Source organism: Eubalaena glacialis, chromosome 4 (assembly GCF_028564815.1).
Source record: "Eubalaena glacialis isolate mEubGla1 chromosome 4, mEubGla1.1.hap2.+ XY, whole genome shotgun sequence".
Lineage (NCBI taxonomy): Eukaryota > Metazoa > Chordata > Mammalia > Artiodactyla > Balaenidae > Eubalaena > Eubalaena glacialis.
The window spans coordinates 182,725,500-182,738,796 of record NC_083719.1 but is presented as its reverse complement, the minus strand read 5'-3'; the positions used below and the strand labels follow the sequence as shown (position 1 = coordinate 182,738,796).

Below are 13,297 nucleotides of genomic sequence, written 5' to 3'. Positions count from 1 at the left end.
GGGCCCGGCTGGGACGTACGTGACGGCCGGCGCGTGCCTGCGTGCCCGCGGGAGGGGTGGCCGGAAACGGACGGATGCAGGGGCCGGACTTGGAAGAGTGGAGGCGGGGCCTACACGAAGTAGAGCCGGAAGCGTTCAAGCTCCCTTGTCGCATCCACCTTTTCCGATAGGCCCCTTCGGATCGCGGGGAGGGCTGTGGGCACGCATGATGGCCCCTAGAAAGAGAGCAGCTGTGCCTGCAAGCGCAGCTTTGGGAACGTGTGGGCAGCCCGATCCAAACACTTGGGCTTAGGAATTTGAGTGACACGCGCAAGCTCAAGCTCTGGCGCGCGCCACGGTTGGTGGATTCGGGCTTCCCGGGAGACGCTAAGCCCATGCTCAAACTGTAGACAGCCCAAGGGCGGCAGTGTGCGCATGCCCAGGCGCTGGGGGGCTTGTTGAGATGGGCGGATTCAGGCTTCTTGGGGAACAAGGTGCGCATGCCCAGGCTCCGCGGCAGACTGCACATGCCCAGGCAGTGAAGCTACTCCCCGCGGCAGTTGAGGAACTGTCTGTTAGCGGCGGCGCGTAGAACGAGATGCTGCTGTTAATGCTGGTGGCGGCGACTACCTTGCGGCTCTGCCCGCTGGCCAGAGCTCAGCCGCTGTGCCGGTGGGGCCGCCCTTCCGGGTCTGGGGTGCTGCCAGGGGTCGGGGAGGGGGCAGGCTCATCCCTGCGCGGAATCCAGGAAAGATGCTCCGCTCCCCAACCTTATTGAGGCTTCCCAGTTTACTCCCCGAGGAAGCGAACTTGATACCTACCCTTTCTCTCACCCCACCGCCTCCAGCTCATCACCAAGTCCTCCCATTGCCACTTCAAGACTTTGGCCCAATTCCGATGCCTTCAAACGACCTCCACCGCCATCACCCTAGGCTGTGCCCTCCTCTCCATCCTGGCAGCCAGAGGGGTTGTTTATAAACGAATCTGATCTCGTCACTCCCCTTCCCTGTGGCACCCGGAATAAAACCCAGTTTCCTCGCGCCGTATCTGGCGCAGGGTTCCTCAGCGGCGCTGCTGACATTTAGGGCCTGATCACTCTCTGGGGTGGGACCGTCCTGTACATTGTAGGATGTTGAGCAGCATCCTTGGCCTCCACCCACTCGATGCCAGTAGTACCTCCTTCCCCAGACTTGACCATCAATCACATGTCTCTAGACATTACCAAGGGTCCCCTAGGGATGTGACAACCACTGATGTGGCCCCTGCCCGCCCCTGAATCACTGCTTCCAGCCACCGGTCCTTTGAACTTGCCAAACTCGCGAACAGGGGAGACTTGGTGCCTGCTTCTCCCTGTGCCTGGAACGCTTTGCTTCCAGATTTTATCCATGACGTCTTCCTCGTTATTCAGATGCTGACAAATAGTACACTTCCTCATCTAAAGGCCTTCTCCTCCCTATAGCTGCTTTTTCCTATCAATCACTAAATTCTGTTACTCGTCGCAAATTTTTTCTTGTCTGTTGCTGTCACTAGGCTATTAGCTCCGTGAGGGTATAGAGTGTTTTCTGTTATTCACTGCTTGCCCGGAACATTTTTGGATCTCAGTAAACGTTAGATTAGTAAATACTGTACATGCGGTGCCATGGGCACGGGACAGATGCTAAAGCCCAGTTCCCACCCTCAGGGAACTCCTGCCTGGAATGAGCTGTCACATTCAGCAGGGCCCTGTTTGATGAAGAAATAGAGAATGCATTTCTGGTGCATGGCCTCATTTGATCTTTACAACGAGTTTCACGGCGAAGTGATTCCTTAACCTTATAGACATGAAAACAGACCCAGCGAAATTAACGATACACTTGCCTTTAATAAGGGAGTGGGGAGTAGGACTTTCCAGCAAGATTTACTAGCAGGATGTGTCTCAAAGTCTGCAAAGATTGGTTACATCCAATTCTCCCGCCCCCACCAGGTGCTTCTGACTCACATCCAAGATTGAGAACCTGCTGTAAACTGGAGCAGCATTCTCCCAGCCACCAACACCTCCCCACCCCGCAGACAAAAAACAAAATCTGGCAGTAGGCACTCCTCATGTGACTAATCTGGGGTCTGCAAATGAGCCTTAATGAGCTCTCAGGAACCACATCTCCATTTTTGCATACACATATGTCTGTTTCTAGGAGAGGAGGGTCCACTGTTTCATCAGATTTCCCAGGGGCTCCCATAACCCTAAAAGCTTCAAGAACAGGTACTGCACCGTTAACCCAGAGGCAACCTGGTAGGAGTCATGCCGACTGTTTCATAAACATTGACAGATGTTTTCTTATCTCTTACCTCTAGTATTCGTACGGTGAGGACAGGAAAGGTGTTTCACGTCAGAGAGCAAATTCAAGGGGTATGTGGCTCCACAGTTAACATTCATTCTTCACTTTTATCTAATTGCTAGATCATAACTAATATTTCCTAGTATTTCTTGGGTGCCAGCGTTGTGTCCGGCATTGAACATTACTTCATCTAATCCTTACCATTGCCTTTTGAAATAGGCATTAACCTTTCCCATGTCCCTAAAAAGCTAATTGAGAGAAGTCAAGTAGCCTGAACAAAGACAAGAGCTGCAGCTAGGTTTAGAACTCAGATCACCTGAGTTTTTATCCAGCGTTCTATCTGATAGGACTTTTTAAATGCAGAGTGACACAGGAAGCAAACTTACTTTGTTTACATGACACAGTGCAGCAGGAAACTTCCTTTCACCTGCATGTGCCTGAAAGGCATGAAGAAAAAAATATTTTGTCAGCTCAAATGTTTTTCCTATTGACATTGTGTTATTTCAGAAGTGGTGTCAGCATTGCTAAATAATCAAGTGACTGTTTTCTAACTTTTTTTTTTTTGGCCTCTGGCCTCTCAAATAATAAGTAATCTGTAAATAAGTAACATATACACAGAGGGGATGTGATATGAATCATTATCCTGTGAGTCTTTTTAAACTTTTTATTTTGACATAATTATAGATTCACAGCACGCTGCAAAACAGTGCTGAGATGTCCCAGGTCCCTCTCACCCAGCTTCCCGCATTGGTGACCTCTGACAGAACCAGAGGATAATATCAAAAGAGGAAAATGGGCTTCCCTGGTGGTACAGTGGTTAAGAATCTGCCTGCCAAGGCAGCCTGGTCCAGGAAGATCCCCCATGCCGTGGAGCAACAAGCCCATGAGCCACAACTACTGAACCTGTGCTCTACAGCCCACGAGCCACAGCTACTGAGCCCGCGTGCCACAACTACTGAAGCCGATGCGCCTGGAGCCAGTGCTCCACAACAAGAAAAGCCACGGCAATGAGAAGCTCATGCACTGCAATGAAGAGTAGCCCCTGCCCACCACAACTAGAGAAAGCCTGCATGCAGGAACAAAGACCCAATGCAGCCAAAAATAAAATTAATTAATTAATTATTTTTAAAAAAGAGGAAAATGGCATAGATGCCGCCCACCTGCCTAATTCAGATTTCACCTTTACATTTTCAGTGTTGCACGTTAGGAAACTGTTTTCATCAGGTGTTTATTAGCATTGATAGGATTAAGATTTTGTGACTCTCTCTCTCTAGGACCACCTGTATCTTTCATCTGGGACAACTCGCTTGATGAAGCATCCTTGCAAGAAAAACATAGCCCTGTATCTAGGGTAAGATATCACTACTTTTTTTTTATTATTATTATTAAAACATTACATTTGCCCTCATTCTTCGATTCCACAAACATTAAAAGAGACGGTTCTGGGCTTCCCTGGTGACGCAGTGGTTGAGAGTCTGCCTGCTAACGCAGGGGACACGGGCTCGAGCCCTGGTCTGGGAGGATCCCGCATGCCGCGGAGCGGCTGGGCCCGTGAGCCACAACTACTGAGCCTGCGCATCTGGAGCCAGTGCTCCGCAACAAGAGAGGCCACGACAGTGAGAGGCCCGCGCACCGCGATGAAGAGTGGCCCCCGCTTGCCGCAACTAGAGAAAGCCCTAGCGCGGAAACGAAGACCCAACATAGCAATCAATCAATCAATCAATCAATATATCTTTAAAAAAAAAAAAAAAGAGACGGTTCTGTCCTGTGTTGCTAGATGCTGGCCTACAGGGAGTCCACAGCTGGGGTAGAGTTAGGGAAAGACAGGTGAAGAGACACACAAGTGACTAAAATAATTACGTGTAGCTTGTCACAGATGCTTGACATAAGGCAGTTATGAACGCTGCCATTCACAGTAGCAACAAAAACTTTATTTTTAAATATCTATTTATTTTTTGGCTGTGTCAGGTCTTAGTTGTGGCACACGGGCTCTTCGTTGTGGTGTGCGGGCTTCTCTCTAGTTGTGGCACGTGGGCTCTCGAGTTGTGGCACGTGGGCTTAGTTTCCCCACAGCAGGTGGGATCTTAGTTCCCCGACCAGGGATCTAACCAGTGTCCCCTGCACTGCAAGACGAATTCTTAACCACTGGACCACCAAGGAAGTCCCAAAAACTTTAAAATACATAGGAATTAACTCAGTAACTCCTGTCTGCCTCAAACCATAAAACTCTTCTGGAGGGGGCAAGAGAAGATCTGGATAAGGAAGCGATATACCATGTTCACGGATGGCCTTTTGCTTCTTAAAAGTTCCCTGCAGGGCTTCCCTGGTGGCGCAGTGGTTAAGAATCTGCCTGCCAATGCAGGGGACATGGGTTCGAGCCCTGGTCTGGGAAGATCCCACATGCCGCGGAGCGACTAAGCCCGTGAGCCACAACTACTGAGCCTGCGCGTCTGGAGCCTGTGCTCCGCAACAGGAGAGGCCGCGACGGTGAGAGGCCCACGCACCACGATGAAGAGCGGCCCCCGCTCTCCGCAACTGGAGAAAGCCCTCGCACAGAAACGAAGACCCAACACAGCCAAAAATAAATATAAATAAATAAATAAATTTATATAAAAAAAAAAAGTTCCCTGCATAAGGGAACATACTGTTTCTTTTTTACATACACATTCCTGGTCTGAAAGCCTTTACTTTAATGGGATCAGAGTAAAATAAAGGACAAAACTGAAGTTCACCCTGAGCAAAACAAGCTGTCACTTAATGTACATTTTATGTAATTTTATTTTTGACATGGTCACACTTTTCAAATAATGTTATTTCAAGAAGTCAAATATCCAGGCTATAGAGGATTACTCACAGAAAAATAAATAGATGATAGATAGATAGATACATAGAGGCAAAATGGTTCCTTGTTAAGAAAAGAATTTCATTTGAATAGAACATTTTTAGAATGCCTGCCGTTGTCTTTTTTCTTTTCTTGTGTGAAATTTTCCTAATTGAACCCTTTTATTGTTTATTTCAGAAGACAAGTTTTTCTCACGAAGAATAGCTTTGAGAGTAGTCTCCTTCCATTTTCCATCCCTACGTCAATGCAGGTAGTTATTTTGCCAAACGATCTGAGGGATGCTTGAAATAAGTAATACTTAGGGTTAGATATAGTTCAGAAAACACCACGCTAGTCTGTTTTTGTTAGTTTGGGGGCTTATTTTACGATGTACCTCTTAAAAAAATTGAGAGGAATTTCTAAGCCAAAAGAAGGCTTGATTCTATTCTGCCCTTACTACCAAAACAGGTGCTTTTTTTCCCCCTGAAAAAGGAACCAGAATTCTTGCAAGAGCTCCTTGTAATTGGTTGTGTGATAGATTACATACACTGATTTCAGGGCCTCCCCAAATTGCCCTCAACCAAAACAGAAAAACCTGTACCCTCTCAGGAACTATCATGAGAAATTTGACAGTACCTATGCTCCAGAAGGTTCCGCCATCTGCTAAAATACCAGTTTCTCTCATAAGTGACACATTTATCAGTTATGCTTATCATTCATCATCTATGCTGTAGCCTTTATCCTCAGAAGATTTTTTTTTTAATATTTATTTATGTAGGCTGCGCTGGGTCTTAGTTGCAGTGCTTGGGATCTTCGTTGTGGCATGCAGATTTCTTAGTTGTGGCACGCAGGATCTAGTTCCCCGACCAGGGATCGAACCCGGGCCCCCTGCATTGGGAGCACGGAGTCTTAGCCAGTGGACCACCAGGGAAGTGCCTATGCTCAGAGAAGGTTTTGACACAGGAGAAGGAGATGGAGCAAATTTAGCTATCCTAGGGCACCAAACACCAATTTCGACCTCCCAGTTTTGCTTTCAGCTAATCCCCAAGATACATAGTTCCCAATATCTAGGACCCAAAGAACTCTTGCTGGAATGAACGTTCCATGGATGCATGTCTAGAAGTACTGCTTTCTGAATCGATGTCCGAAGAGATGTACATACTGATATCGTATATGTCATTATTCTTAGGTTGGCATACCAGAAGTAACATCAGCACATTTTGCTGGTTCAGTATTGCTGTTAGTAGTGAATCGAAAAGTCTATGTTTATGATTATGAAGCCAATTCCTGGAATGCATCTACAGGTATGCATATTTTGTATTTTTTAATCTTGTTCGCATTTGGCCAACATCAGAGAAAAGGCTCAGAAGTACAGACGATGCCGCTACTTGGATGTCAGCCCCTGGACATTTTTTTAAAATATTTATTTATTTATTTGGCTGCATCAGGTCTTAGTTGCAGCACGCGGGATCTTTGTTGCCGCGTGTGGGATCTTCATTGAGGCGAGTGGGATCTTTAGTTGCTGGCATGCAGGATCTTTTAGTTGAGGCATGCAAACTCTTAGTTGCAGCATGTGGGCTCTTAGTTGTGGCATGTGGGATCTAGTTCCCTGACCAGGGATCGAACCTGGGCCCCCTGCATTGGGAGCGTAGAGCCTTAGCCACTGGACCACCAGGGAAGTCCCAGCCCCTGGACATTACATTGTCTTTTTTTTTTTTTCTGCTGCACCAAGTGGCTTGCAGGATCTTAATTCCCCAAGCAGGGATTGAACCTGGGCCCCGGCAATGAAAGCGTTGAGTCCTAACCACTGGACCACCAGGGAATTCCCTACGTTGTCCTTTAAAATTCAATAAAAATTGGCCTGAACCCCCATCCCACAGGGTGGGGGCTGAGTGTTTCCATCGAGGATCGTGGTAAACCCAGCATGAATGGGCCGCAGAGAATGGATAACCCAAGTAAAGCTGGGCTGCCTGGGGGCCAGTCTTTTTGTTGTTGTTGTTGTTGTTTTAATATTCATTTATTTATTTGGCTGAGCCAGGTTTTAGTTTGACATTCGGGATCTTTTAGTTGCGGCACATGGACTCTTAGTTGCAATGCGGGATCTAGTTCTCTGACCAGGGATCGAACCCAGGCCCCCTGCATTGGGAGCGCACAGTCTTAACTGCTGGACCACAAGGGAAGTCCCTGGGGGCCAGTCTTATAACCATCTCATCAACTGGTCATATCCAACCCAAACATGCGTCTGCCTCCAAAACATCAGTTGACCTATTCTTTACAGATCTTCCCACCCACAGCTACATTGCCTAAAATCCCTCCCTTCTCGCCACCTTCCTCTCTCTTCCTCCAAAATTCACCCATGTTGGTGGGCTTTTCCTTCATGCCCCAATCCTCTCCCAGTGCCCCTCCTGATCTTCCAGTTCAATTCTTTGCTCTCTCACAATTCAAGGCTCTTTTCCCTTTCTGGGGGGGAGGGGCATACAATTCACATACAATTCACCATTTTAACCATTTTAAAGTGTACAGTTCAATGGCATTTAGTACATTCACAATGTTGTGCAAAAGTCACCACTGTTGAGTAGCAGAACATTTTCATCCCCCCCAAAAAGAAACCCCGTCCTCATTCACACTCACTCCCCCTCCCCCTCCCCCAGCCCCTGGCAACCACTCACCCACTCTCCATCTTTGTGGATTTGCCTGTTCTGGATGTTTCATATAAATGGAATCACACAACATGTGGCCTTTGTCGTCTGGGTTCTCTCACTGAGCATCACGTTTCTGAGGTTCATCCATGTCGTAGTGTGTATTAGGAGGTCATTCCTTCTTATGGCTGAGTAATACTCCATTGTATGGATTGACCACTTCTGTGTGTCCATTCATCATCTGGTGGACATTGAGGTCGTTTCCCCCTTTTGGCCATGGTGAATAGTGCCACTGTGAACATTTGTGTACAAGTTTTTGTGTGGACACGTTTTCAATTCTCTTGGGTAGATACCTAGGAGTGGAATTGCTGGGTCAGATGGAAACTCTATATTTAACTTATGAAGGAACCATCAGGGCTCCTTGTAACGTAAGTCAGTCTACTCTCTGTTCTTCCTCTTCTCTCCATCAATTTGTTTAATAGCATCCCAACAGCTAACTCCCCAGCCCTGCACCCACAATTCTACTTTGTCTCTATGAATGTGTCTCCTCTAGGGACCTCAAATGAGTGGGATCATACAGTATTGGGATCATACTTCACTGAGCATAATGTCCTCACGGTTCATCCATGTTGTAACATATGTCAGAATTTCCTTCCTTTTTGGGGCTTCCCTGATGGTGCAGTGGTTAAGAATCCGCCTGCCAATGCAGGGGACATGGGTTTGATCCCTGGTCCGGGAAGATCCCACATGCCGTGGAGCAACTAAGCCCATGTGCCACAACTACTGAGCCTGCGCTCTAGAGCCCGCAAGCCACAACTACTGAGCCCATGTGCCACAGCTACTGAAGCCCGCGCACCTAGAGCCCGTGTTCTGCAACAAGAGAAGCCACTGCAATGAGAAGCCCGCGCACCGCAACGAAGAGGAGCCCCCGCTCGCCACAACTAGAGAAAGCCCGTGCACAGCAACCGACGCAGCCAAAAATAAATAAAATAAAATAAATAAATTTATATATAAAAAAGAATTTCCTTCCTTTTTAACGCTGAATACTCTTCTATTGTATGAATGGACCACATTTTCTTATCCATTCATCAGTCAATGGACACTCGGCTACTTCCATGTTTTAGCTATTGTGAATAATGCCAGTTTGAACATGTGTATACAGATGTCTCCTTGAGTCCCTGCTTTTAATTTTTGGTGGGTGTGTACCCAGAAGTGGAATTGCTGGATCATGTTTTCCATTTTGTGAGGAACCTCCACACTGTTTTCCACACTGCCTGAACCATTTTACATTCCCACCACCAGTGCACAAGGGTTCCATTTTTTTTACATTGTCACTGAAGCTTGTTTTCTGTTTCTGTCTTAGTAGCCATCCTAATGGGTGTGGGACAGTATCTCACTGTGGCTTTGCTTTGCATTTCCCTAATGATTAGTGATGTTGAGCACCTTTTCATGTGCTTGTTGGCCACGTGTGTATTTTCTTTGAAGCTGAAGCTTCTCCTTTTAAAACAGAATCAAAGAATGCCTTGCTAAGAGAAGGGCACCCTTCCTGCAATTTTGGCAGAGTCCTAAAAGAGTTTCTGCCAAACCAGTGGGTTGTTTTTTTTTTAAATATATTTTCCCCCCACACTGCATGGCTTGTGGGCTCTTTTTTTTTTTTTAAGTTTTATCTTTTCTCTCTCTCTCTTTAAAAATTTTATTTATTTATTATTTATTTTTGGTTACATTGGGTCTTCGTTGCTGCGCACGGGCTTTCTCTAGTTGCGGCGAGCGGGGGCTACTCTTCGTTGCGGTGCGTGGGCTTCTCATTGCGGTGGCTTCTCTTGTTGCGGAGGACGGGCTCTAGAGCGCAGGCTCAGTAGTTGTGGCGCACGGGCTTAGTTGCTCTGTGGCAGGTGGGATCTTCCTGGACCAGGGATCGAACCCGTGTCCCCTGCATTGTCAGGCAGATTCCTAACCACTGCACCACCAAGGAAGACCCCAAACCAGTGGTTCTTAACCAGGGACAATTCTGCCCCTCACCGGCCAGATGACACTTGGCAATGTCTGGAGACATTTTTGGTTGTCAAGACTAGAGGAGAGGGACTTCCCTGGTGGTCCAGTGGGTAAGACTCCAAGCTCCCAATGCAGGGGGCCCAGGTTCGTTCCCTGGTCAGGGAACTAGAGCCCACACGCATGCCACAACTAAAAGAGTTCACATGCTGCAACTAAGAGCTTGCATGCCACAACTAAGATTCCCTCATGCCGCAACTAAGACCTGGCACAGCCTAAATAAATCAATTCTATTTGGAAAAAAAAAAAAGACTTCGTGCTTTCACTGCAGGGGCCATGGGTTCAATCCCTGGTCAGGAACTAAGATCCTACATGCTATAAATAAAAAAATTTTTTTTTAATTAAAAAAAAAAAAAAGGATGCTTTGTGATCTAAAGCTTAAGAAAACCTTAAAAAAAAAAAAAAGACTGGAGTAGAGTTCCACTGGTTAAATAAATCACTATATAGCTAATTTAATAAGTTAAATAAGTCAGTAGAAGCAGGGATGCTGCAAAACATCCTACAGTGCCCAGGAGCCCCTTCAATTGAGAACAATCTGGCCCCAGATGTCAGTGTGCAGGGTGAGAAGCCCTGCTCTAACCTTCTCTCTGAACATTCAGGGAACTCAGAGAGCATTTCAATTCCCTTTTCCTTTCAGGTGTAGAACACCCTGTTTCACATATTTCCGGTGACAACTGTTGTTACAGTGGAAATTCCTTTTGCATGGTGAGTACCATGTGTTGTATCTCATTTTTTACTCTGCTGTGAGCTAATTATGAATGGAAATAAAGACAGTGTAGGGACTTCCCTGGCGGTCCAGCGGTTAGGACTCCATGCTTCCACTGCAGCGGGCACGGGTTTGATCCCTGGTCAGGGAACTAAGATCCCACATGCCATGCAGCACAGCAAAAAAAAAAAAAAAAAAAAAAAAAAAGACAGTGTAAGCCTTGAGGGCTGGGATAGTGATGGACTCAGGACTCAGGCCATGCTATCTCCCAGAGTTCAGAAGAGGACTGAGAGCCCGTGGGAGGGCTCTGGGGCTCCTCAGATCATCTGGCTGACACACTGTGAATATATCCATCTATCTTCTTTTTTTAAAACCTGTTATTTTGAAATCATTATAGATGTACAGGAAGTTGAAAAAATAATACAGAGTCCCATGTATCCCTCACCCAGTTTCCCCGAGTGGTTACATCTTACATAACTATAGTGATACAAACAGGAAATTGACATGGATACAACTGCCTAAAGTCAGAGAACCGCTATTGCCATCAAAACACTGAACTGTTCCGTGGCCCCAAAACTCTCCGTACCTCTGTGCCCTGCCCTAACCCCTGGCAACCACTAACGTATTCTCCATCTCTCTAATTTTATCATCTCAAGAATGTTGTATAAATGGGATCATTTAATATGAAACCTTTGGGGACTAGCTTTTCTCAGCAAAATTCTCAGGAGACTCATCGGATTTGTCGCGTATATGTCTAGTCTGTTCTTTTCCACAGTGGTGGGTGTACCAGAATTGGGTTGTTTCCACTTTTTGGCTGGTGCAAATAAAGCCACTATAAATGTTCATGTACAGGTTTTTGTGTGGACATAAGTTTTCATTTCTCTGGGATAAATGCCCAGGCATGTAATCACTGGCATCTGTCCTCCCTGCTTTTTAAATTGAGATGTAACTGACATACCACACTGTGTAAATTTAAGGTGTACAATGTGTTGATTTGCTACATTTACATGTTGCAGTATGATTACCATCCTGTCATGTCACAAAATTATCATTGCTTTTCTGTTGTGGAAACAAGATCTAGTTTCTTAGGAACTTTGAAGTTTCTAATACGGTATTGTTGTCTGTGATCACTATGCTGTGCATTAAACCTCCAGAACTGATTTATCTGTTTAAAGAACATCTCCCCAGCCGCCCCCCCCCCCACCTTCTATCTCCTTTTAAAGAGACTGTTTTATGTGTGTGTTCTTCCAGGATATAAGTAACTCCGTTTTTGCTTATTTGCATGGAGATCAGATATCTCAGGCCAATATCTATTTCTCAAATACCCGGGGATACAGATTTCAGAAGTATGCCCAGGAAAGACAGGTATGTTCAATTTGGTAAGAAAATGAACAAACAAACAGAAAAATGTATCCTGTGGGATAGGAGTAATTAGCTGTCCGTGTCGAGCAAGGACTTTTCTCTCTCGAAGAGTCCAGCTGGATGGGAGGGTAGGGAAGAATTTCAGGTCAGAGCAGCTGGCTAGGGAGATTAGGAAGTTAGGAAAGGAGACAGCACTGTTCATGGAAAAAGCTGGTGCCATAGTAAAGGCTGCACATGGATTACGACATCAGGTACCACCAGCATCCCCATTTTACAGATGAGAGAACTGGACTGGGTTGAACATGTGTCCCCCCAAAATTCATGTCCACCCCAAAACCTCAGAATGTCACCTTCCTTGGAAATAGGATTTTTGTAGATGTAATTAGTTAAGATGAGGTTATCCTGGATTAGGGCTTAGTAAACTTAATTGCTACCCAAAGACCATACCTCCAAATACCATCATTTTGGGGGTGCTATGGTCTGAATGTTTGTGTCCCCCCGAAATTCATATGTTGAAATCCTAATGCCTGATGTGATGTATTAGGAGATGGGGGCCTTTGGGAGGTGCTTAGGTCATGAGGGTGGAGCCCTTATGAATGAGATTAGTGCCCTTATAAAGGAGGGCACTGTTGTTATAAGCCTCCCAGTCTATGGTATTTTGTTATAGCAGCCCTAACAGACTAAGACATGGGGTTAGGGTTTCAACCTGTCAATTGGGGGAGGACACTGTATATAATAGAAATACTCCCCACCCCGACACACACACACACAACCAAATAACAGAGGCTTAAATAAGATGGTGGTCTTTCTCTCTTACCTGAAAGGTGTCTGGAGGGAGCCAGCTGGGTTGCCATGGCAATCTGTCCCACTGTCCCTAGGTTGGGGTCCTTGGCCTCATGCTCCAACTTGCCTGCTGGTGGGCACTTTGCTGACCAGACAAAGACCAGGAATGAGGAACCTAGGCAGGAGTGAGGGACCTAGGCAGGCACCTCACAGTGTGGGTCACACCACTTCCTCTATCAGCCCAGGCAAAGCCGACTTCATTCAAAGTTCTGCCCTACATGCTACGTTTTTACAGAGGGGAAATAGATCACAATATTGTTAAAAAAAAAAAAAAAAAGACTTTCCTTCCTTTTAGCTTACTGGATAATCTACAGTTAAATTTAGAATTAAGCACATGTTTATGACTTACTTATATTTTGTTTGTTTCATAGGCAGAACTAGTCGGGTCCTTGGGCGGGATCTTCTACTTTCACTCCCTCTCACAGGTTGGGCTGCTTCTCGTTGACCAACAGAAGGTAAGTACCTTTTGGACTGGGAAGAACCACGTCAGTGACCCTTACCCCAAGCCAGGTTTTTGTCAAAACTCACACACTTAGATTTTCATATCTGAAATCCATCTAGCTTTTCATTCACCTGTCCATCC

General features: G+C 46.1%; 1 protein-coding gene across 1 annotated transcript in view; it reads left to right on the top strand.

Annotated features, from left to right (window-relative positions):
• The first annotated feature begins 577 nt into the window (after positions 1–577).
• The window catches only part of CATSPERD (cation channel sperm associated auxiliary subunit delta), a 41,164-nt gene continuing 28,444 nt past the window's right edge, over positions 578–13,297 (top strand). The window contains exons 1-8 of the mRNA XM_061189065.1: positions 578–651; positions 2,311–2,365; positions 3,569–3,645; positions 5,314–5,386; positions 6,305–6,419; positions 10,441–10,508; positions 11,761–11,874; positions 13,086–13,169. Of these exons, the coding sequence (XP_061045048.1) occupies positions 578–651; positions 2,311–2,365; positions 3,569–3,645; positions 5,314–5,386; positions 6,305–6,419; positions 10,441–10,508; positions 11,761–11,874; positions 13,086–13,169 (660 nt within the window). The remainder of the gene's footprint in view (positions 652–2,310; positions 2,366–3,568; positions 3,646–5,313; positions 5,387–6,304; positions 6,420–10,440; positions 10,509–11,760; positions 11,875–13,085; positions 13,170–13,297) is intronic.